The sequence below is a fragment of the Brachyhypopomus gauderio genome, chromosome 2, assembly GCF_052324685.1.
Source record: "Brachyhypopomus gauderio isolate BG-103 chromosome 2, BGAUD_0.2, whole genome shotgun sequence".
NCBI lineage: Eukaryota > Metazoa > Chordata > Actinopteri > Gymnotiformes > Hypopomidae > Brachyhypopomus > Brachyhypopomus gauderio.
Window position 1 is genome coordinate 222,470 of NC_135212.1, and position 23,371 is coordinate 245,840.

General features: G+C 37.7%; 1 protein-coding gene and 1 long non-coding RNA gene across 3 annotated transcripts; both read right to left on the reverse strand.

Moving 5' to 3' along the window:
- Positions 1-10,735: 10,735 nt before the first annotated feature.
- LOC143482872 (uncharacterized) lies at positions 10,736-20,318 on the reverse strand. 2 transcript variants are annotated; one of them, XR_013122314.1, is made up of 8 exons: positions 19,979-20,318; positions 14,256-14,373; positions 13,306-13,328; positions 13,168-13,197; positions 13,018-13,050; positions 12,319-12,792; positions 12,045-12,090; positions 10,736-11,659 (listed from the first exon to the last, which is right to left on the reverse strand). It is a non-coding gene; the product is annotated as an uncharacterized LOC143482872 (long non-coding RNA). The 2 variants fall into 2 exon arrangements; XR_013122313.1 differs by lacking the exon at positions 19,979-20,318 and having other exon boundaries at positions 14,256-14,387.
- LOC143508708 (uncharacterized) lies at positions 16,484-19,368 on the reverse strand. The gene is made up of 4 exons (XM_076997366.1): positions 18,574-19,368; positions 17,271-17,703; positions 16,919-17,134; positions 16,484-16,777 (listed from the first exon to the last, which is right to left on the reverse strand). The coding sequence occupies exons 2-4, from the start codon at positions 17,700-17,702 to the stop codon at positions 16,550-16,552; spliced, it is 876 nt and encodes a 291-aa protein (XP_076853481.1). The 5' UTR covers position 17,703; positions 18,574-19,368; the 3' UTR covers positions 16,484-16,549.
- Positions 20,319-23,371: the final 3,053 nt, after the last annotated feature.

A 23,371-nucleotide genomic window follows, 5' to 3' on the forward strand; every position in this document is an offset into this window, starting at 1 on the left:
ACATCATTTATTAGTGTTAACATTTAAACAGCATTCATCATGATTATAGTAATAGTAATCAGCAGGTTATCAATCATGAAACATCCAAACAGCCTTTTATTCATTTTCAGCTGATGTCAGCATTATTTTAAGTTTACATTGTACATGTCAACAGCATTCAACATCATTTAATAGTGTTAACATTTAAACAGCATTCATCATGATTATAGTAATAGTAGTCAGCAGGTTATCAATCATGAAACATCCAAACAGCCTTTTATTCATTTTCAGCTGATGTCAGCATTATTTTAAGTTTACATTGAACATTTCAACAGCATTCAACATCATTTGATAGTGTTTACATTTCAACAGAATTCATCATGATTATAGTAATAGTTATCTGCAGGCTATCAATCATGAAACATCCAAACAGCCTTTTATTCATTTTCACTTGACGTCAGCATTATTGCAGGTTTACATTGAACATGTCAACAGCATTTAACATCATTTAGTAGTGTTAACATTTAAACAGCATTCATCATGATTATAGTAATAGTATTCATAGTAATCAGCAGGTAATCAATCATGAAACATCCAAACAGCTTTTTTTTTTCATTTTCACCTGACGTCAGCATTATATAAGTTTACATTGAACATGTCAACAGCATTTAACATCATTTAGTAGTGTTAACATTTAGACAGCATTCATCATGATTATAGTAATAGTAATCAGCAGGTTATCAATCATGAAACATCCAAACAGCCTTTTATTCATTTTCAGCTGATGTCAGCATTATTTTAAGTTTACATTGTACATGTCAACAGCATTCAACATCATTTAATAGTGTTAATATTTCAACAGCATTCATCATGATTATAGTAATAGTAATCAGCAGGTTATCAATCATGAAACATCCAAACAGCTTTTTTTCATTTTTACTTCATTTCAGCATTATTGCAGGTTTACATTTAACATTTCAACAGCATTTAACATCATTTTATTCATTTTCAGCTGACTTCAGCATTATTTTAAGTTTATATTTAACAGCAATTAACATCATTTAACAGTTTTATGACAATGAAAGTAAGTAAAAATAATGAATCAACCAAACAATGAAATAATTTTTCAAAATATGTCATGGTCGACAACAGGGTCTATAGTTCAGCAGGGTCATAGATGGTATCCTAATATGCACATGGTTGTCCAATGGTTGACCTGGTCAGTGGGCAGGCCTGTACAGTTTGTCCCATCACTTTGTGTGCACTGCGTGCATGTATGCATCTGTCTCCCACAAACACTGCCTGTTTACACACATTGTCTGTCATCCCAGTGTGCGCTGCTGGGACCGTGGGTGTAAGCCTCTGCCTCACTGTGGTATTAAAGAAGCCAGTCCTCTCTGTTCTTCCATAGTTTTTTTTTTTTTTTGGTCATGGGCGACAACAGTGTCAATAGTCCAGTAGAGGTCATAGACAGCGTTCCAATATGTGTTGAAGGTTGGGGCTCCTCTCTGTCTCTGCATCCGTCTCCCGCCAACAGGGTCTGTTTACCCACATTGTCTGTAATCCCAGTGTGCGCTGCTGGGGTCATGCTACAGAGTCCTTAAGGAACCTTCCTTTGGGTCCCATTGATCTGCCACTGTCTGGGCTCTGTTGGGTGGACATAAGTCTGTGGTATCACTGTGGTAGTGAAGAACACATCCCTCGATGTTTCGACGGGCCTTGCCAGGTCCTGTGCCAGCACACAGACACACATGCACACAGTGCACACAAAGTGACGGGACAAACTGTACAGGCCTGCACACCGACCAAGCCAACCATGGGACAACCACGCTCCCCCCCACCCCACCCCCTTCCTGGTAGCTGAACTGAAACTGCAGTTTCAGTGCAGAAAAGAACATAAAAAGTAGCATAAATGAAAAATGACCAACAGCAGTTATAACATAAGGAGGGGTTAATTTAAAGGCATACATAAGGCTGTAACCACCCTCAGGTAATGAGCTAACTGATGCATAATGCCCACCTCCTGAAAAACAACAAAAAAAAAAAACAAAGGGCAATTAAACACATCTATAGATGTCATATAAGGACACAAAACAAAGGAGAATTAAACACATACATTCATGTCATATATGGACACAAAACAAAGGACAATTAAACACATCTATAGATGTCATATATGGACACAAAACATAGGACAAATAAACACATCTATAGATGTCATATATGGACACAAAATAAAGGACAATTAAACACATCTGTTGACGTCATATAAGGACACAAAATAAAGGACAATTAAACACATCTGTTGACGTCCTATAAGGACACAAAATAAAGGACAATTAAACACATCTGTTGATGTCATATATGGACACAAAACAAAGGACAATTAAACACATCTATTGATGTTAGATATGGACACAAAACAAAGGCAAATTAAATACATTTATAGATGTAATATATGGACATTAAACAAAGGTCAATTAAACAAGTATTTTCATCATGTCATATATGGACACTAAACAAAGGACAATTAAACACATACCTTGATGTCACATATGAACACTAAACAAAGAACAATTAAACACATATTTTAAAGTCATATATGGACACTAAACAAAGGACAATTAAACACATACATTGATGTCATTTATGCAGGGCCGGCCCAAGCTTCCATGGGGCCCTATGCAGAGTTTAATTTTGGGCCCTCCATACCACCACCTCAGCACCAAATGCTACATCATCTTGGTGCTCTTGGGAGCTGCCTACTGGTATGGAGGCTCTAAGTGGCCACGTAATTTGAGTATGCCTTGGGCCGGCTCTGCATAAATAGACACTGAACAAAGGACAAATGAACACACATATTGATGTCATAAATGGACACTGAACAAAGGACAAATGAACACACATATTGATGTCATATATGGACACTGAACAAAGAACAATTAAACACATATTTTAATGTCATATATGGACACTAAACAAAGGACAATTAAACACATATATTGAGGTCATTTATGCAGGCCCGGCCCAAGCTTCCATGGGGCCCTATGCAGAATTTCATTTTGGGTCCCCCATACCACCGCCTCAGCACCAAATGCTACATCATTTAGGTGCTCTTGGGAGCTCCCTATTGGCAAGGGGGCTCTAAGTGGCTGCATAATTTAAGTATGCCTTGGGCCGGCTCTGCATAAATGGACACTGCACAAAGGACAAAATTAACACACATATTAATGTCATAAATGGACACTGAACAAAGGACAATTAAACATACGTTGACATCTACGTGACTTCTGTCTCCGCTAAGGGAATCCACTGGAATAGGGCATCTTGCTAGAAAGCTGCATTCTGTAACAAATAAATAGTAATGTAACATGGAGAAACAAGTATGCAAAAACAGGCACAGGGTCAAAATATCTGAAAAGCACACAGGAGAGCAGACAAAATCCAAAGGGGCAAACTCGGAGGTCAAGGTGCAATACTAGATAAGTTAATTGTAGACAGAAATTATAAATAGAACTGCTATTTCAAGAGAAAATCATGATTCACAAAATTAAGAGATTGGCAATAGATTGCAACAAACTGAGTCAGTAATCAGGTGATGTGGATCTCTGTCTTCGGGGTTGAGGTTGCTGGGCAATGTTGTTCTGGAAACTGGGCTGTGTGACGTACTGATTTTCCTATCTTACAAAACACAATAAACAGGATTGTGGTAGCTGTAGTATGTGTTGAGAAGTCCTGCTGCAACAATAGTGTGAGGGTTAGAAATAAACACCGGGTCCAGAAGTGTAGTCTTCTCTGTTGTTGCACTGGTTATCAGCTGTGTGTATCCTTTTGACTGAAACAAATTAAAAATGGGCTTATTTGCAAATGACAGCTGATCTTCATTAAAGTCGCCACACACCACAACAGGTCTGTAGTCCATGATGTCGATTGAGGTCAAAAGGGCATCTAGGTTTGGTAAGAACTCTGTCAACCTGTAGTCTGGTGGTCTGTAAATAACTGCAATAAGAGCTTGTTTTGGGGCCTCTACTTTTAAAACCACAAACTCCAGATCAGTTACATTCTGTATATACTGAATAGCATGAGCTTTGATATTGTCTTTCACATACATGGCAACTCCACCACCACTCCTGTTGGACAGATGTGTGTAGTTGGTGTAGGCCGCATGTCTGTTCCGCTTGTATATTTTGTAGCCATTCAACTGCAGAGAATCAGGAAAAACAGAACCAGTCATATGCGTCTCAGTAAGACAGAAAACATCAGATAAGAGGAGCTCATGATGGCTTTTGATATCCTCAATATGAGTTTGAAGGCCTTCTGTGTTATGATGTACAATTTTAAGACCAGAGTTCAAATGAGGTTCTTTTACTAAGTGCAAAAGTGGCTGAATAGCACTTAAATCAAGTTTGGGCATATTCTCCAATGAGGCACTGATTTCAGTGTCACAGTAAATCTTCCTTTCATCAAAGTCAGTGATGTGTAGTCCACTGAGTGATGTGGTTCTGCTGAGTGCAACATATGCCATACCTGGTTCGAAAATCTTCTTTAGTGATACAACAGCACACAGAGTTGTCATTCCTTGTACTTTATGAGTGGTGCATGCAAAGGCCAACTTTAAAGGAAATTGCCGTCGAACAGTTCCCTTTTTCTTCAGATTTTCCTCTACTCTCTCAATGTAAACTACATTATCATCACCTCCAGGCACTTTGTTGCGGTGTTTCTGTCCTGCATCAACATTATCCAGCTTAAGACCAATCATATGCACAACTGGAACATCTTTACGAATGTGTGCGACTATTTTTACCACTTTGCCAAATGAGCCATTGACCAGTCCATCTTCCACATCAATATTTCTGGTAAGCATTACTCGGGCATCAGTTGCCAGCTGTAGTGTGTCAACAAGATCACCTTTTTCTCCTTTGAAAGGAACACCTTGCTTCTGCATCTGGCCTGTTCGTGGGTCTTTTTTATAATCCTCTGCATCTATATTTGTAATATTTTGAAAGCATGATGATATGACAGCTGAATTATAATCATCAACCTCTTTATTAGTAGCAAATATGTGTAATGCATCAGAGGGGCAGTCTTCAGGGGATTTAATGACTTGTTTCAGCATAGATCGGTCAGCAGCGGACAATGCGTCGTGTTTCCGTTTCACTCTGAGTCTGTTAAGAAGCTCAGCATATGCAAGGTCATCTTTCTGACGCATGATTTCTGTCAGTGTCACCATCTTAAAATGATCTCTCCAAAAGTCCAGCACGTGGTCCTCATACACACACAGAGACTTTGCCTTTCCAAGCGGTGGTAATTGCTGGAAGTCACCAACAGCCATAATAGAAACGTTGCCAAAGGGTTTGTTGTTCCCTCTAATCTGCTGGAGTCTCCAGTTAATGTAAGCAAATAACGGCTTTGACACCATTGATATTTCGTCGATGATTATAATTTGCACATTTGAAAAGTTTGCCCTGATTTCATCCAGATTGTTCCCAAGTCCTTGATATGGAGGCTTCAAGCTTCGTGGGAGTTTAAAAAGTGAGTGGAGTGTTTTTCCATTAATGTTATGACTAGCACAACCAGTAAAAGCTGACAACAGCACAGTAGGTTTTGAAATGTCGGTTTCCTCACGTACACATGGAAGTTTGTGTAGTATTTTTGTAGCCTCTACATACACAGATTTAATAAGGTGGCTCTTTCCTGTTCCTGCTGTTCCTGCGATGTAATAAAGAAACTGCTCTGGGTTTTCATTAAGGACTTTTCTTTTGCACCAGTCACGCACAGTGTAGAACACAGCTGCTTGTGTCTCATTCAAGCTCTGGTACATTTTTTTAATCTCTGCATGGCTCAACTGTGGTCCTTCCATTACAGGCATTGCAGTGGTGTTCTCAGATCTAGATGCCACGTAATCTGGAACGTCATCTTGTTCGTTCACATCATTGGAATTTACTGGCTCTTGCTCTAAAATGCATTCCAAACGAATCAGTTCATTTGCTGGAGCCAAAGTAGTCCAGGCATCTTCAATGGGACCGTTCTGTTCAAAGTCTTCGATTGCTTGTTCAATAGCGTCACTGTGCTTTTCATACTTTTCTTTGTTTTCATGTACAATGGTAAAAACACGTTGAAGGGCATCTGTACCTGGCAGCTTTACAGAGGCATAGATGTAGAAGGATTCGTAATTGTGGAACTGAGCAGACGTAAGCTGAGTGAGTCTGCGGTGGGGCAGGTAGAGTTTCAGCAGCGTTCCACAGTATTTCTCAGGATCTTTTTGTGGTGAGAAACGAGCAAAGCGAATGACAGCAGGTTTACCTTTGGTGCGCTTCTTTATGTGCCCCATGTTGTTTTGCAAAGGGAAGACATTTTTACCCTTTTTCTGTTCTGTATAAACAATTCGGTATTCACTTGCAAATTCTGCCATGCACATATTCTCAAACACTGGTGATTTTGGCCTGGCCATGTACTTTTCTGGTAATCCTGTCATCCACACGTTCTCATCATCAGGATCTTTGTTCTCTAAGTACTTCATAGGTAGGCTCATGCGCACAGCATTGTCGTCTGTGGGTATGAAAACGACAGCACGGGATGATGATTTGAGTTTTAAACTGCAAGTGCGTGCGACTGCTTCCTGGGCACTGACCTCTCTGTTTTTGGCATAGGCATGCATGATCTGTTTCATCGTTTCCCTTTCAGATGTGCTGTCACATGAATCTCTCATGACTCGCTTTAGATAATCACTCATTTCATGTTCAGCTTTTGAAATGTATGACAGTATATACATTATACAGGTATATGGATTCAGTATGAACTGAATGTCCATGTTGGCGTTCCAGGCTCTTAACAGCAGAGGATTGTAGCCATTTACCCAGCAGTCTTTTGTTGCTCGTTCCATTATGATCTGACTGGATGTAGAAAGAGACTCAACACTTCTCTTATAATCCTGGTAAGACATATTGACCTTTTCAAGCAGTTCTGTGATGCTTTCAAATTGTTGATTTTTGTCATTCAACAGATCCCACACAGTCTGTAGATTTACTTTAGCCTGTGCTTGTTCATCTATTTCTGTATTTTCCTCATCAGAGTCTGTGTCAGGGGGTGGTGGTCTGGGGCGTGTAATCATTGTTGTTGGCATAGGTGGTTTAGGAAATCCAAACCTGCAGTGCTTATTATTCTTTTTGCATGATTTAGAGTGATTTCGGCTGTGTGTCTGTACTTCTGTTACTATTGTGTTCAGCTCTTGGTCTGTGTTTGGGTCTGGCAACTTGCACGATATGTACTTGTCAATGAAATCACATACAACTTGATCTGGGTCATCTTCAAATTCTGGTGCATCTTTCACCCAAAACAGGCAGTGAATGTGTGGAGAACCTCGCTGTTGAAATTCTACACGGTAAAAATAGTCAACCACCTCACCAATGGGCTGTGCAGGAGACAGAATCAGGTTCATGAGCCCTTCTACACGTTTCTCAAACATTCTCATGCAAGTAACTGGATTGCTACGTAGTATCTCACACTTCTGTGACCAATCCAAAGCTGAGAAGTCCACATTTTCACCTTGTTGTGCTTTAATTGCTGTGATTACCTCTGGCCATCTCATCTCTGCTGCACTGAATGTACAGAAAAATGTGGGAGTTCCCAGCTGTCTGAGCATGGCAAACAGATCTCGGAGTGTTTTTTGCCAGTAAGCAGGTGTCCCTCTCAGAGGCTGCATGAATCTGGTGCCCTCGTTATTTTTTATAAGTTTATCTAATTCAACTTTGTCTCGTAAAAGCAAACTGTTGATTTTACGTCCATCACGTGTCCTGGTTTTTGCTTTTCGCAGTTGAATGGACATACTTGAAGAGGCTAGATGCATTTCAGTTACAAACTGTGCAAAGAAAATGTAGTTTGTGTCCATCGCAAAGCGATTATCAGCAGAGAATAATCTTGCATTGAAGTATCTGCTAGGTGAGAGAGCAACCTGTCTGTGTGGTTCATCAAATGTATTTTTACCACAAGGAAACTGTACTGGGAAAGCCATTGCCTCGAGCTTAGGGACTTTAAACATACTGACTGGATTGTTTCTCTCTGCGGGAGCAATACAGAATATCCCATCATTGAAGGATAACAGATGATGACCAATATCTGGTGGCTGAAGACATGTGTCTAACGCTAGACCTGTGTGCTGATCAGTACTCTGATTCTCATTATCTGCATCAGGCTCCATACTCTCAGGGTTCTGCTGTGGTGTGTTCTCACTCTCAGTATTGTTGTCAATATCCATTTCCTGTTCTGGAGCACTTTCATCTGTGACGTCTGTTACATCATTAAATAAATCATCTTCCTGTACAGGGTTGAGAACAATGTCTTTATATTCAGAATGTATTTCTTTCAGTTTACATAACGCAGACAAGACTTTGTGCATAGATATTGTCTGGAACTGATAATGACCTGAATAACACAACCGTCTCTTGAGTTTCACTGTAAGCAACTGTGATTCACTTCTTGGTCTGGGTAAAACATTTACTGTTGTTTCAACATCTGAAGGAACTGACACAACAGCACCCTTGATGGCTCTCTGTTGACCTTTGGGAAGACTGATGACCTTGGCAAAACACACGTATTTGGATATAACATGCCTTTCAAGTATATTCAAATCACAGAGTTCTGATGGAACTGGTGTAAGTTCAAGTTTATTTACAGCAGCAATGGCAGGCATCTTTCCCTTTGATAAATTTTCATGACAACAGTGGCAGATCCATTCTCCCTTCCTTTCTTCAGTCACACAGTTATTTGGACAGTCAGAGGAACAGATGTGAACATATTTGCCAGTCAAGCAAACTGAAGCAACTGTAGGATTCTTCTGATAGTTTCTGTGTTCACACATACGAACCTGGTTAGAAAACAGTGCTCTGTGACAGACGGTGCAAACATAGCTTGGCCCATCTTTTGCTTTCTCTTTAAATTGACTTAATGCGGTCAACTGTTGTGGATTATGGATGTCAGAGAAGCACTGCGTATTGATATTTTCATGTAGACTGTGTTGGTGTAAATAACGATTTAGTCTGTATTTTCTCTGTATATGCTGTGCACAACGTATCTTGTGTAGTGTCTTTAGTTTAGACTCTCTGTTCACTGACCGATGTAAGCACTGTTCTCTGTGATGGGACCTAAAAACTACATCAGTCTGATATAATCTATTAAATTTTTGTTTTCTAAGCTCATAAAACATAGAATCATTTCTGCATCTGTTTTTAAAATATTGTTTTCGCTTTTGCCTGAAAATTGGATCTTTTGAATATTGATCAATTATGTGCTGTTTGTGCTTCTCTCTGTACACAGCGTTGTTTTTGTAATTACTGATGACATATTTTCTCTGTCTCTCTCTGTACACAGTGTTGTGTTTGTAACTGCTGGTAACATATTGTTTTTGCTTCTCTCTGAACACAGCATCATGTTGGTATTTAGTGGTAATGTTCCGTCTCTGTTTCTCTCTGAACGCAGCGTCATGTTGGTATTTAGTGGTAATGTTCCGTCTCTGTTTCTCTCTGAACGCAGCGTCATGTTGGTATTTAGTGGTAATGTTCCGTCTCTGTTTCTCTCTGAACGCTGCGTCATGTTGGTATTTAGTGGTAATGTTCCGTCTCTGTTTATCTTTGTAAGTAGTATTTAGCATATAATTAACCCTTATTGTTCGTTGCTTGGTAAGTCTGTAATTTGCATTTTTTAAGTAGCTATTTCGACTGCGTTGTTTCATTTTATCCTTGAACTGAGGGTTATTTGCATATTGTAGCTTCCAGTTAACACGTTTCCCACACGTTTGCGAGGATGCGAGTTGTTGCATCTGTTGTTGAATTTTTTTTCTTCTGCGTGTTTTGTTTAATTTAACGATGGGTTGTTTGTCATGCTGGCTAATAAGACTAGGTTGCACGTTTACCGTTTGAAGTTCACAAGGGAGTTCGTCGTGTTGAGTACTACCTGTCATCACAAAAGACACGGGCAGAAGTTCGTATTGCTGATTGTCCCGCAACTCAAGGCAACCCTGATACAGCAGTAGCAACCTTTCGGTCAAATCTGTCAAGTTCGCAAAAGTAAGCATCACGGCGATACCCGTGTTCTCATCATCAGGCCGTAATCCGTCAGGTGTTCTGCTGTGAGAATCGAAAAACCCAAATCTCCCTTCGCGATCTCTGAATACTGCAATGCACGTGTTTCCAACCATCAGAAGCGCGTCAGTTACGTTACCTTCAAGACAAGCGAGAGCGCTCTCTAGGTTCATGAACTCGTCCATTCCTTGTGGCGCATCGTCTTTCAAGAAACCATACGTTTGTGGGTGTTTAATAAGGTTGTAACATTGCAGATCGGTGTCGACTGTCGTTGGTAACTCGTCAGAAGTTAAATAGTTACTCACAAACCTTCCTTCATTCAGCAATGTCCGTTTCACAGTAGTATATAAAGCATCTCCTCTCGTTAAAACGTTGTCAAGACCCATAGAGTTCAACTCGTTAATTTCATTGTGCATAGCAAGAAATGTCAGAGCGTTGCACGTACACTGCGTACCACGCGAGAATTCCCTGTATCTCTGATCATTTTGACAGTGCGATGCCTGAACTGACTCCACATATCTATTAGCAACAGCGTTTGCTACCTGGTTAGTGCTTTCGCTCTCCACTTTCAGTGCCTCGCGTCGTTTAGCAGCAACAGACTTCTTGCTTTTTCTCGGCATGGTTTAACAGATTTCAAACAGTATATATGGAACAGTGCCAAAACAATATTATTCCAAAAGGTTGTTTTTAAAACGTTTACTGTATTCAAAATAATCAAATCACAATAATACTATTACAATTTTTTTAAAGGTATTGACAATTCTCAATAACAGTTATAACAGCCTAGACCTATGCAACGATATATGCACAAACATACAATTCAAAACTATATGTGTGTGTGTCTGCTGAAGGCAAAGATGGTCCTGCTGCTTACTGTTGTTTGTCTGAAACAAATCAATTCAACACAAAGCAACAAGAAAATGGCAATGTATATAAAACACACAAAAACTATATATGCACTAATATCAAACAGTATGTGGTCTACTTCTTTTAAAATGCACTTATGTGATTTACAAAACAATTTAACTGTAGTGAGATATATAGTACACTATTCCTTCACTGAGATAACAGAATAATGATGTGTGTGATGAGTGTCTGATGCGGGTCTTCAACAGCAGTCAGCAATGATGGTTCAATCAAGAATCTGGTCTGAAACAAATAAACACAGTTGCCTTTCGGCTTGTTTTGTTTGGGGTAATCTTTTGGGGTAAATCGGTTGGGGTAAATCAGTTGGGGTAAATCAGTTGGGGTAAATCGTTTGGTAATCTTGGGTAATCGTTTGGTAATCTTGGGTAATCGTTTGGTAATCTTGGGTAATCGTACTTGCAAGGGCAAGCAAAAAGACTCAGCAAGAAAAGATTTTAAAATTTTGGGACGGGGACAAGAGAAGAGAAAATATTGGGACGGGGACAAGAGATGGTTGTAAAAGGAAGACAGACAGAGTATGAAAATCGTTTTACTTGCAAGGGCAAGCCAAAAGACGCAGCAAGAAAAGATGTTAAAATGTTGGGACGGGGGACAAGAGAAGAGAAAATATTGGGACGGGGACAAGACTTGGATCTAATAGGAAGACAGACAGAGCAGAAAATTCTTCAGATCAGGACCTGTAAAGACAAAAAAAAGAATCAATCTTCATGCATGTAGAACTGTTCAGTGTTTTAACAATACATTATTATTGTAAATGTTCAATATTATTGTAACATCAAGTTGGAGAACTTAATCCTGATTATGCCGTTTCATACTTAATTTTCTTGTGTGAAGCACTTTGAATTGCCAGTGTATGAAAGGTGCAATATAAACAAAGCCTAAATGCAGCAAATTGTGAATTCAATTGTACTACTTCACAATCAGACGCTTAGATTCACAGGATATTGGGTGATTTCAGTATGAACACAGGATGCTTGCTTGCGTTTCCTCTTCATGTGATGTATGATGTTATGGCTCTTACATTTCTGCAAATGTTCATGTTGAACCTTTAAAAACCCTTACTTTCACAAGCCAGAGGAACCTACACCAGGACCACAGTGAGGTCACCCTGCCAAAATCACGAGAGAGAGAGAGAGAGAGAGAGAAATGCATAAGTGAAACTTGTACAAACAATCTACATTCAGACTGGTCACATTTGGTCCATTAGCCAAACACTGAGTTTAATGCCTTATGTACATGTACATTTAGATGGTATAAAATAATGGCAGTTTCATGATATGCATGTGTGTCGTATTTAAGAGGAAACAAAGGCCTTATATTAAATTCTTTAACTTACTCTGAGGTTAGGTGAGGTGAGCTGAACCTACAGAAACATACAAGTGCACATTAGTGAACATTTTCACAATTTGGCAGGTGCTCTTCTCCAGAGGACCTTACAGAAGTGCTTTGTGGTCTCTTTCTAATAGATAATGTTAATACATAGGTATGTGTCAATAATGCTGTTAGGCTAAAGTCCTGTCCAGTGTGGAACTTGGATATTGGCCAAAATGCCATAATTATGTTAATAAAATGCTCTTAGCTCACTGGCCCATTTTTTTACTATAACAAGACAGCATCCACTGGTGTCTACCATAACAGATCATGCCCAACACATCATGCCTATCACACTCATATTTGTACACTCCAATTTTGAATTAAAAAAGCATTCAGAAAAATTTACATTGCTACAGAATGGACAATTTTTGTAACCTCAACCACACCATGTATGCAGAAATGGCAGTTTTAATAGCTTTCTACTCACTTCGAATAGCTTGATGTAGACATATGGATATGCAAATAGAGAAGAGAAACATTTAAATATGTGAAAAAGGTTTGCATCTTTCAAACAAACCTTTCAACTGTGACACTGTAAATATTTTGAGATTTAACACACATGACTGATTTAGTGAATTCTGATCAATTGTTCAAAAATCAAGTGAGATGCCTAGTGCTTTTCATTGACACCAATAATTCTATACCTTATTACTGAACTTACACACACTGTAGATGAATGATGGATGTAAAGAACCTGTAAGGAAGCACAAGAATAGAGACGCATTTATTTTCATCACATCTTATTAAGTTTACTACATCATTAGGCCTACTTGTCAATTATATGTATGAATTAGTATCAACATGTACTTACACAAACTGTCAGTATTTGTAGCTTTAGAACCTGCAAATTACAGTGCAACACAACAAGCAGGGTCAAATATTTTGCCAAATTTTAACAGGCTACAATATCATACAAGTAATTTAACTATAACATTTAGCTTCAGCTTACGTTATACGATGGTTTTCTGCCAACTTTGGGAAAGAGAGAAACAACATTATCTTAATGTGAAGCTTATAAAAGCGTAAGATACAAGGGATGCACCTACATGTTTGTAATATAAACACATATCAGGTAACCAGATAGCTAAATGAACAAGATTTCTCAGGAATTTTAAAATGGTTTAAATAATGAATTAAGTGTTTGTCTTAAAAAAGATGAACAACTCACTAAAATGCGTTGGATGATTGTTACACATAGGCCCGAATTACAGAAAACCTCTAGCTAACTGTAATAGCTTGATAGCTACCAAACCAGCTATCTTAGTGCTTTTGGTCAGTCATGTAATGACACAAATATCAGCCAGCTACTCAATATAGCAATACAAATACATAAGAATATATAATGGCCAAAAAAGTAGCTAGCTCCAGCATTTATTGGTAGTTCGCGAAAGGTTGTTCTTTACACCATTATAAAACACTTGGCCATAGCTAGCTAGCTAACTAGCAAAGCTGGCTATCTCTCGTGCACTAGTTTTGTGAGCTAGGTAGCTTGGCTAGGTTAGCCAAGATGAAATAGCTAGCAGGCCTTCCAGCACAAGGAACATTTTATCATTTATATCTAAAATATTCACGTAAATTTCAAAGCCTGACGATGTACACGTACAATGGTAGTTATGAATCTAGAGTAGCCAGGTTAGCTATGTGCTATCCGTGTTCATACGTGTTCACTATGCTAGTAAAACAAACCTGGTATCCAGCGGTCCAAAACGTTAGCCAACGGCTAACTGGCTACCTCACAAATTTAGCCATCGGCCTTGCCTTAGTTAAGCAAATAACTAACTAACAATTAACCTTGCTTGTTAACAATTGACAACGAAGGTGTATTTTAAACATTTTGGTATGTCAAATTACAATTTATCAATGTTTTTAACGTTTTTATGAGCGCTGAATGGTACTTACGGTAAAACACAGCCGTTTCTCTCCGGAGAAAAAATCGGATGACGGTCTCGCGCATATGTCTCCGTCATGACCAGCGTTTGCGCGCGCGTGCGCGCGCTTATTTTTCCACCTTCGCCTGCTGGAGAGTAGCACATTATATTTACAATAAATTAATATTGTATAAATATTAATTATATATAGGCTAAAAGCCGCATACATCTACTGAACTGAATGCATTTAACTGAACTGATCAGTTTCTGAACGGTGCCTGTAGCAATTCACGTTTGACAGATTGGGGTTCAGCCGGTGTTGTGCCCAATTCCGACCTCGTTTATCCGCATAAAAACGCTACAGATTATATTAGGGAGCTACAGTTTTGTCTTAAACTAGATATTTAGACATAATTCTGCTCTAATACTGCAAAGTCATGTGGTCAAAGGTGAACTTCGGTATAGCCGGTATGTTTTTTATTTAAAATAATTAACACCCTTGAGCCAGTGTGGCTTTGGACATAGATAATGTCGCACGCACACATATAATGTATAATGGAGCAGAGGGGCAGATGAATCTCATTTAGCAGTTTTAACATTAAAACAACCTTTAACATTATTTAGCAGGTTATCAACATTTAAACAACCTTTAACATCATTTAGCAGGATGTCAACATTTAAACAACCTTTAAACATTATTTAGCAGGTTATCAACATTTAAACAACCTTTAACATTATTTAGCAGGATATCAACATTTAAACAACCTTTAAACATTATTTAGCAGGTTATCAACATTTAAACAGCCTTTAACATCATTTAGCAGGTAATCAACATTTGAACAGCTTTTTACAAATTATTAGATGATTCAGCAGAATTTATCATGCTTTATAATCTGCTGATTATTGTGAAATCATGATTCATGGAAGTCCGACTGAGGCGCACAGGCTAAAAGCCGCATATATACTGACAGTGTTGTGAATGAACGAGTTCAAAAGAACGCGTTCATTGAACACGCTCATTTTTTCGTTTTTTCGTTCATTTTTAAATACTTGAACGTGAATTAGTTCACATTATGTGTCATGAACGGCAGACATCACTGTAAATGAACGTTACTCCCTCCTGCATTCTCGCTATCGCGTATCACCAGACAGAAATGGTTTTTGACATGGTGTGCGCAATGCATTGTGTGCAACGTAGTGTCCGGCTGACAGTAGTTAACATACTGGCTAGTTAATAACATACTGGCTTCCGCACTACGTTACCCGTGATTAATTGCAGCAGAGCGGGGCAGCAACGCCGCGTAGCAGGCAACGACCAGAGCGGAGGGCTGAGAGAGAGAGAGAGAGAGAGAGAGAGAGAGAGCGAGCAATGACGAGAGTGAGAGGAAGCGTTGCTATAAAAAATATATTTGAATGTCTCACGAAAAAAGTTACAAAAAAAAAACAAATCTGAACACAGTGTGTGTGTTACCTAATCAAAACTGTCGCACGTGAAATGCTACAGGCACCGTTCAGAAACTGATCAGTTCAGTTGTATTCAGTTCAGTAGATGTATGTGGCTTTTAGCCTATATATATATATATATATATATATATATATATATATATATATATATATATATATATATATATATATATAATTAATATTTTTAGAATATTAATTTATTGTAAATATAATGTGCTACTCTCTAAATAAGCGCACGATTCCCAGGATTTTATTCAAGCTTGCTGGATTTACTAATTAGTGAAAACCAGGTAAAATTTATGGAATCAACACAATCCAGGAAGCCTGAGCAAAATCCTGGTGAGGACTTTTACTTTCTGAACCTAGAATGTCCACCTCTCTGCCTGATGAAATAAGATGTGACATTTTATCAGAGGTGTCAATTCCAGGTTCAGAAAGTAAGTCCTCACCAGGATTTTGCTCAGGCTTCTTGGATTGTGTTGATTCCACTAATTTTACCTGGATTGCACTAATTAGAAAATCTAGCAAGCTTGAGCAACATCTTGGTGAGGACTTTTACTTTCTGAACCTGGAATTGACACCTCATTAGAGGTGAGTGTTGTACTGTTGAATCTTAACTTGTCTCATCACTTTATATGATGGCATATAGTTGAACATATGCTTAAATATCTTTAAATATCTGCTATTTTTTGGTTAGTATTTGCTAAGTGGCTATCTTAGCTACCAAGCTAGTATATGTCTTATTTAATTGTAGTTAGTTCTCTCTTTTTCTACTTTACAATTCACAAGCATGAATTAGGCAAATTAATATTTATTAATCAACAAACAACAATATAACAAACAACAGCAACAAAACAACATTCAGTCCTCTGTAAAGAAAGGGCAATCAACTGAGATAATGACCCCCTCGTTATGCTTTATCAGCATTGTAAGGGGGAGATTCAATATTAGCCTATCAGTATCCCCACTCCAGACATGAGGAGGAATGGAGAATTCCTCCATGCTGGAAGTGAGGATCTTGATGTCTGTGGGAGTAGGGCAGATTCCTACAACTTCCACCTCTTCAGCCGTTGGCACGATCTCAGATTTCTGTGAATAACATGGCATATGATATATTAAGATATTAAATTTCTGCCTGACATGTGGTCAAAGAGAAATTCTGAAGTGTTAGAAGATGGCTAACCCACATATTGTGACAGATGGGGTGTTTCCAAAGACCTTTCAATTTACCTTTATAGTGGTATATGTCGTGGAACTGAAGGTCACTGCCTGGTTGTTCCTTTTAACGCTGACGTGGCTGATTTCAATGGTAGCTGACAGTGAGATGTCTTCCAGTGCCACATCTCTCCAGAGGGACACCCTGAATACGTCCCTCCCAGCACTGAGCTCTATTTCCCGGAGTGGAACACCCCCATCCTTTGTGGATTGAAGTTTTGTTGTACTCAACTAAAATGAAACAAAAACAAAACAGAGAGTCACAGGTGATATAAGGCGTAACTGGTTAAGATTAAGATTCAATGAATCACTTATGACACTGTGGGTCATAGCATAGATTTAACTAGAACAATTAATTAATACTCACACTTGCTACTACCCCTGAAAGTGTGCAGTAGTCTGCCTTGTTGCCTTCTTGGTAGGCTGGGGAGGGAGGGCAGACGGCGTGGTGGCATAGTCTCTCCAAGTCAGGGGATACTGTCACCTCTGTTGTGCTGAAAACTACCGTCGACGGGTTGAAAAACATTTTGCAGGTGCCATATTTTTCTGATACATTGTATCCTTTGATGTAATATGACCGATTGTCATCAATACGATGACAATCGTCATTTTTCAGATGGGCAACTACAAAATGTTTCCCATCGCAGAGGGCACAGGTAGCAACCATTTTGGAGGTCTTAATTGCCACCACGCCGTCCACCACTTCGTAAGTCTCTCCCCTCTGGCCCGTATGTTTCGCCACACATTTGACCTTGATGGGAGCCGGTCTGGAATACGGTCCAGAAATCTTGGAGAACATGCTAAGGGATCAAGACAAATAAAACAAATTCAGCCTGAAGAAATGGATTACTGTATCACAAACCACAAAAGTTGCATTACTGTAATCACAATATTAAACAAGATATTTTAAGATATATTTTTAATTGGCTAAAATGTTTGTGAGGTTTGTGACTCTTATTTGTGAGTTCGCACTGAACGTCCGAATGTTGCTATGGATAACGACGCTCGCGACGTTTAGTTTCCTCTCAGCTGTTAGCTAGCTAGCTAGCTATCTATTACACAGTCTATTTACACACTGTCGCCGCTTAACGTAACTTTTCTGAGGTAAATTTCCTGAGGTAAAATACTGTTAAATAAAATGATTATGAAATCATTGTTGAATATGGTGACATTTATCATTTCTGTCCTGATTTCTCACAACACTGTTTAACGCTTGAAACGTCAGAATGTGTTGGTTATTTACCACAGACACCGACTAGCATTAACAGTGAGAGATCGAATATAGTAAACGATATCCAGAAAATCACATTATAAAAAAATATTTCCTCCACAGTAGGCTATTCTAAATGGTATAATAATAATAAAAACATTCGATATATTTATTAGTGTATTAAATTTCATTCAAGAACATACAGACCAGTCTTTCACAGACCCTTCTTGTGGAAAACTATTCCTAATTATTATTTCTTTCATGATAAGAAATTATTACTTTATCATGTATTAAAAAGATTATTCCATATTTATTATTATTACTTTATCATGAATAAAAAAGATTATTCCTTATTATATATTATTATATAATTATATTATTATTATTAATATCCTTATTATTATTTTATCATGAATAAAATATATTACTTTATCGTGAATAAAAACGACGGGCTACTTACTTGTAAATTTTCCACAGTCAAAAAACTTCCACAGCTGTGACGAGAAATATCTGACAGACTGAGGGGATCTGTGCTGAAACTCTTCACGCGCACGCAGAATTCGCGCTCAGCGCCTTCCACGAGCGCTGATAATTCGCGCTAAAATCACAGTCTCACATAACGCATATAGGCATATCGAAATATTAATGTTAAACACTCAGACAATTATCATCTTTATTTTTAGCTGGTTTATTTAACAGTATTTCATGGTTCCGCATTACCAGAGGTTTATGTTTCAACCATATATCTGAGCTGTCAACAGCATTTAAATATCATTTAACAGTGTTAAAATGTAAACAGCCTTTAACATTATTCAGCAATTTTAATACTTAAACAGCCTTCGTTATCATTTCACATTAATTATTCATTTTTAGCTGATTTTAGCGTTATTTTGTTTATTTCAACAGCCTTTAACATAATTTAGCAGGTAATCAACATTTGAACAGCTTTTTACAAATTATTAAATGATTCAGCAGAATTTATCATGCTTTATAATCTGCTGATTATTGTGAAATCATGATTCATGGAAGTCCGACTGAGGCGCACAGGCTAAAAGCCGCATATATACTGACAGTGTTGTGCATGAACGAGTTCAAAAGAACGCGTTCATTGAACACGCTCATTTTTTCGTTTTTTCGTTCATTTTTAAATACTTGAACGTGAATTAGTTCACATTATGTGTCATGAACGGCAGACATCACTGTAATTGAACGTTACTCCCTCCTGCATTCTCGCTCTTGCTGCTTAAATCGCTTAAACCAGACAGAAATGGTTTCGACATGGTGTGCGCAATGCATTGTGGGCAACGTAGTTTCCGGCTGAGAGTAGTTAACATACTGGCTAGTTAATAACATACTGGCTTCCGCACTACGTTACCCGTGATAAATTGCAGCAGAGCGACCAGAGCGCGGAGGGCTGAGAGAGAGAGAGAGAGAGAGAGAGAGAGAGAGAGAGAGAGAGAGAGAGAGAGAGAGAGAGAGAGAGCAATGACGAGAGTGAGAGAAAGCGTTGCTATAAAAAAATATTTGAATGTCTCACGAAAAAAGTAAAGTGAACTGAACTTTGAACTGGTTCAGAATTAAAATTGTGAATTTTGAACGTGAACTGTTTTCACTTTGAACATGTATGAACTGAACTTGAACTAGTGTGGCTTTGGACATGGACTGTGCAGTGCTAGGGTACACGGACTGACAAACCCCGCCCACGCGCCAGCAGAGGAGGCTGGGAGATGGGACAGAGAGACTAGGCATTATAAATAGTCCGTTTAAATAAGTGAGTTTGATACAGTTATTTTGATGTTTGCAGTTATAGTAATATGGGGATGCATATGTGTTTGTTCTGTGGGGAAAACCGGGTGCACCCTCACCGTGAAGTAAGTGCAGCTGAGTGGGGTAGTTGCCATCAAGCGCGGTGAAATGAGCTTGTCACTCGAGTATCATTTCTTCGCCACCACATTATATATGCAGGCTCTCAGCAGTGTCTGTGTGCAATTGGTGTCTCTCTCTTAACATGTCACTCGTGGAATACAAACAGGGAGATATAATTAATGTATCATTAGTATGGACAAGGCTTTTCCAGTTCGTGACTACTTGTATTAATAAGTGACACAGCTGCAGTATGTTTTCTTAGTCCGGCCCGGATTTTCATTTCATTTTAACATTGATAACATTAAAACAACCTTTAACATTATTTAGCAGGTTATCAACATTTAAACAACCTTTAACATCCTTTAGTAGGATATCAACATTTAAACAGCCTTCAACATCATTTAGCAGGATGTCAACATTTAAACAACCTTTAACATTATTTTAACATTGATAACATTAAAACAACCTTTAACATTAGGTCATCAACATTCAAAACAGCCTTTTTAGCTGCTTTGTCAAGCCAACATAAAGTTTGTTCACGAACTTTGCCTTTCTAGTTATTATTATTATGTTGGCTTGACAAAGCCAACATTCTGTTCTCCGATTTCTTTTTATTATTATTCTTCCGCATCAAATTTCGACACTTTTCACAGGTCGCAATTTTTGAGCTAGAACCTTGAAATTTGGCAGGATCGCAGATCTCATACGGGAATAGTGTGCTTGTGCTTTTGGGACATATTGGACATACGGTGTCCGCAGGACAAGTCCTCAAAGTGGACTTTTCCCCATAGGGAATGAATGGCGGAATGTTCAGAAATGTCCCCAGTTAGAGTGTGCTTTCATGAAAAATCATCAAAAATCTCCTGGATAAACAGCTGTAAATTCCTTCCACTTTCATCTAGAAGCTCCATTTAAATTTTAAATGGGAGAGAAACTTGTCCTTTCTGTTAAACCAAGATATCTAATCATTTGATCAATTACTTTTAGAGTTATGAGCATTTGTTTGGCATTAGACACAAAAAACTGCCCCATTAACTCCCATGTTAATTTCTCAAAATCAGAATTGGATTTTCACAATTTGCCTCTATATTTAACTTGTCATAAATCAGACAATATTGGGTCAAACAACACATAAATTACATCAAAATGATCCGCCAGGGGTCCTCTCTCATACAATATCTTCAGTTAAGCAATAAGTTAAACAGGTCCCGAACTACAACCGTTTGTTCGGAGGGTGCAAATCACATTCTAGAGTGGCAGAGACAGTGTGTCAGTTAAGGGATTTTTCACAATTTGCCTCTATATTTAACTTGACATAAATCAGACAATATTGGGTCAAACAACACACAAATTACATCAAAATGATCAGCCAGGGGTCCTCTCTCATACAATATTTTCGGTTAAGCGATATGTTAAACAGGTCCCGAACTACAACCGTTTGTTCGGAGGGTGCAAATCACATTAAACAAGGCTTCTTCACTCAGACAAGCAGAGATAGTGACAGTTATTTTGAATGTCTCTCCCCCTCCCCCCACACACGCACGTCCACATACAAACATGTTCCTCATACCCACTCCACACAGACACACACAGCCTTCAACATCATTTAGCAGGATGTCAACTTTTAAACAACCTTTAACATCATTTAACATTGATAACATTAAAACAACCCTTAACATCATTTAACATTGATAACATTAAAACAACCTTTAACATTATTTAGCAGGTTATCAACATTTAAACAACCTTTAACATCATTTAGCAGGATGTCAACATTTAAACAACCTTTAATATCATTTAACATTGATAACATTAAAACAACCTTTAATTTAACATTGATTAAATGAGCAGAGCAGAGGGGCAGATGGAGCAGAGGGGCAGATTCATCATGGTTATAGTAATAGTATACATAGTAATCATGAAACATCCAAACAGCTTTTTTTTCATTTTCACCTGACGTCAGCATTAGATAAGTTTACATTGAACATTTCAACAGCATTTAACATCATTTAATAGTGTTAACATTTAAACAGCATTCATCATGATTATAGTAATAGTAATCAGCAGGTTATCAATCATGAAACATCCAAACATCCTTTTATTCATTTTCAGTTGATGACAGCATTATTTTAAGTTTACATTGAACATTTCAACAGCATTCAACATCATTTAAGAGTGTTAACATTTAAACAGCATTCATCATGATTATAGTAATAGTAATCAGCAGGTTATCAATCATGAAACATCCAAACATCCTTTTATTCATTTTCAGCTGATGACAGCATTATTTTAAGTTTACATTGAACATTTCAACAGCATTCAACATCATTTAATAGTGTTAACATTTAAACAGCATTCATCATGATTATAGTAATAGTAATCATCAGGTTATCAATCATAAAAACATCCAAACATCCTTTTATTCATTTTCAGCTGATGTCAGCATTATTTGAAGTTTACATTGAACATTTCAACAGCATTCAACACCATTTAATAGTGTTAACATTTAAACAGCATTCATCATGATTATAGTAATAGTAATCATCAGGTTATCAATCATAAAAACATCCAAACATCCTTTTATTCATTTTCAGCTGATGTCAGCATTATTTTAAGTTTACATTGAACATTTCAACAGCATTCAACATCATTTAATAGTGTTAACATTTAAACATCATTCATCATGATTATAGTAATAGTAATCATCAGGTTATCAATCATAAAAACATCCAAACATCCTTTTATTCATTTTCAGCTGATGTCAGCATTATTTTAAGTTTACATTGAACATTTCAACAGCATTCAACATCATTTAATAGTGTTAACATTTAAACAGCATTCATCATGATTATAGTAATAGTAATCAGCCAGTTATCAATCATGAAACATCCAAACATCCTTTTATTCATTTTCAGTTGATGACAGCATTATTTTAAGTTTACATTGAACATTTCAACAGCATTCAACATCATTTAATAGTGTTAACATTTAAACAGCATTCATCATGATTATAGTAATAGTAATCATCAGGTTATCAATCATGAAACATCCAAACATCCTTTTATTCATTTTCAGCTGATGACAGCATTATTTTAAGTTTACATTGAACATTTCAACAGCATTCAACATCATTTAATAGTGTTAACATTTAAACAGCATTCATCATCATTATATTAATAGTATTCATAGTAATCATGAAACATCCAAACAGCTTTTTTTTCATTTTCACCTGACGTCAACATTAGATAAGTTTACATTGAACATTTCAACAGCATTCAACATCATTTAATAGTGTTAACATTTAAACAGCATTCATCATGATTATAGTAATAGTAATCATCAGGTTATCAATCATAAAAACATCCAAACATCCTTTTATTCATTTTCAGCTG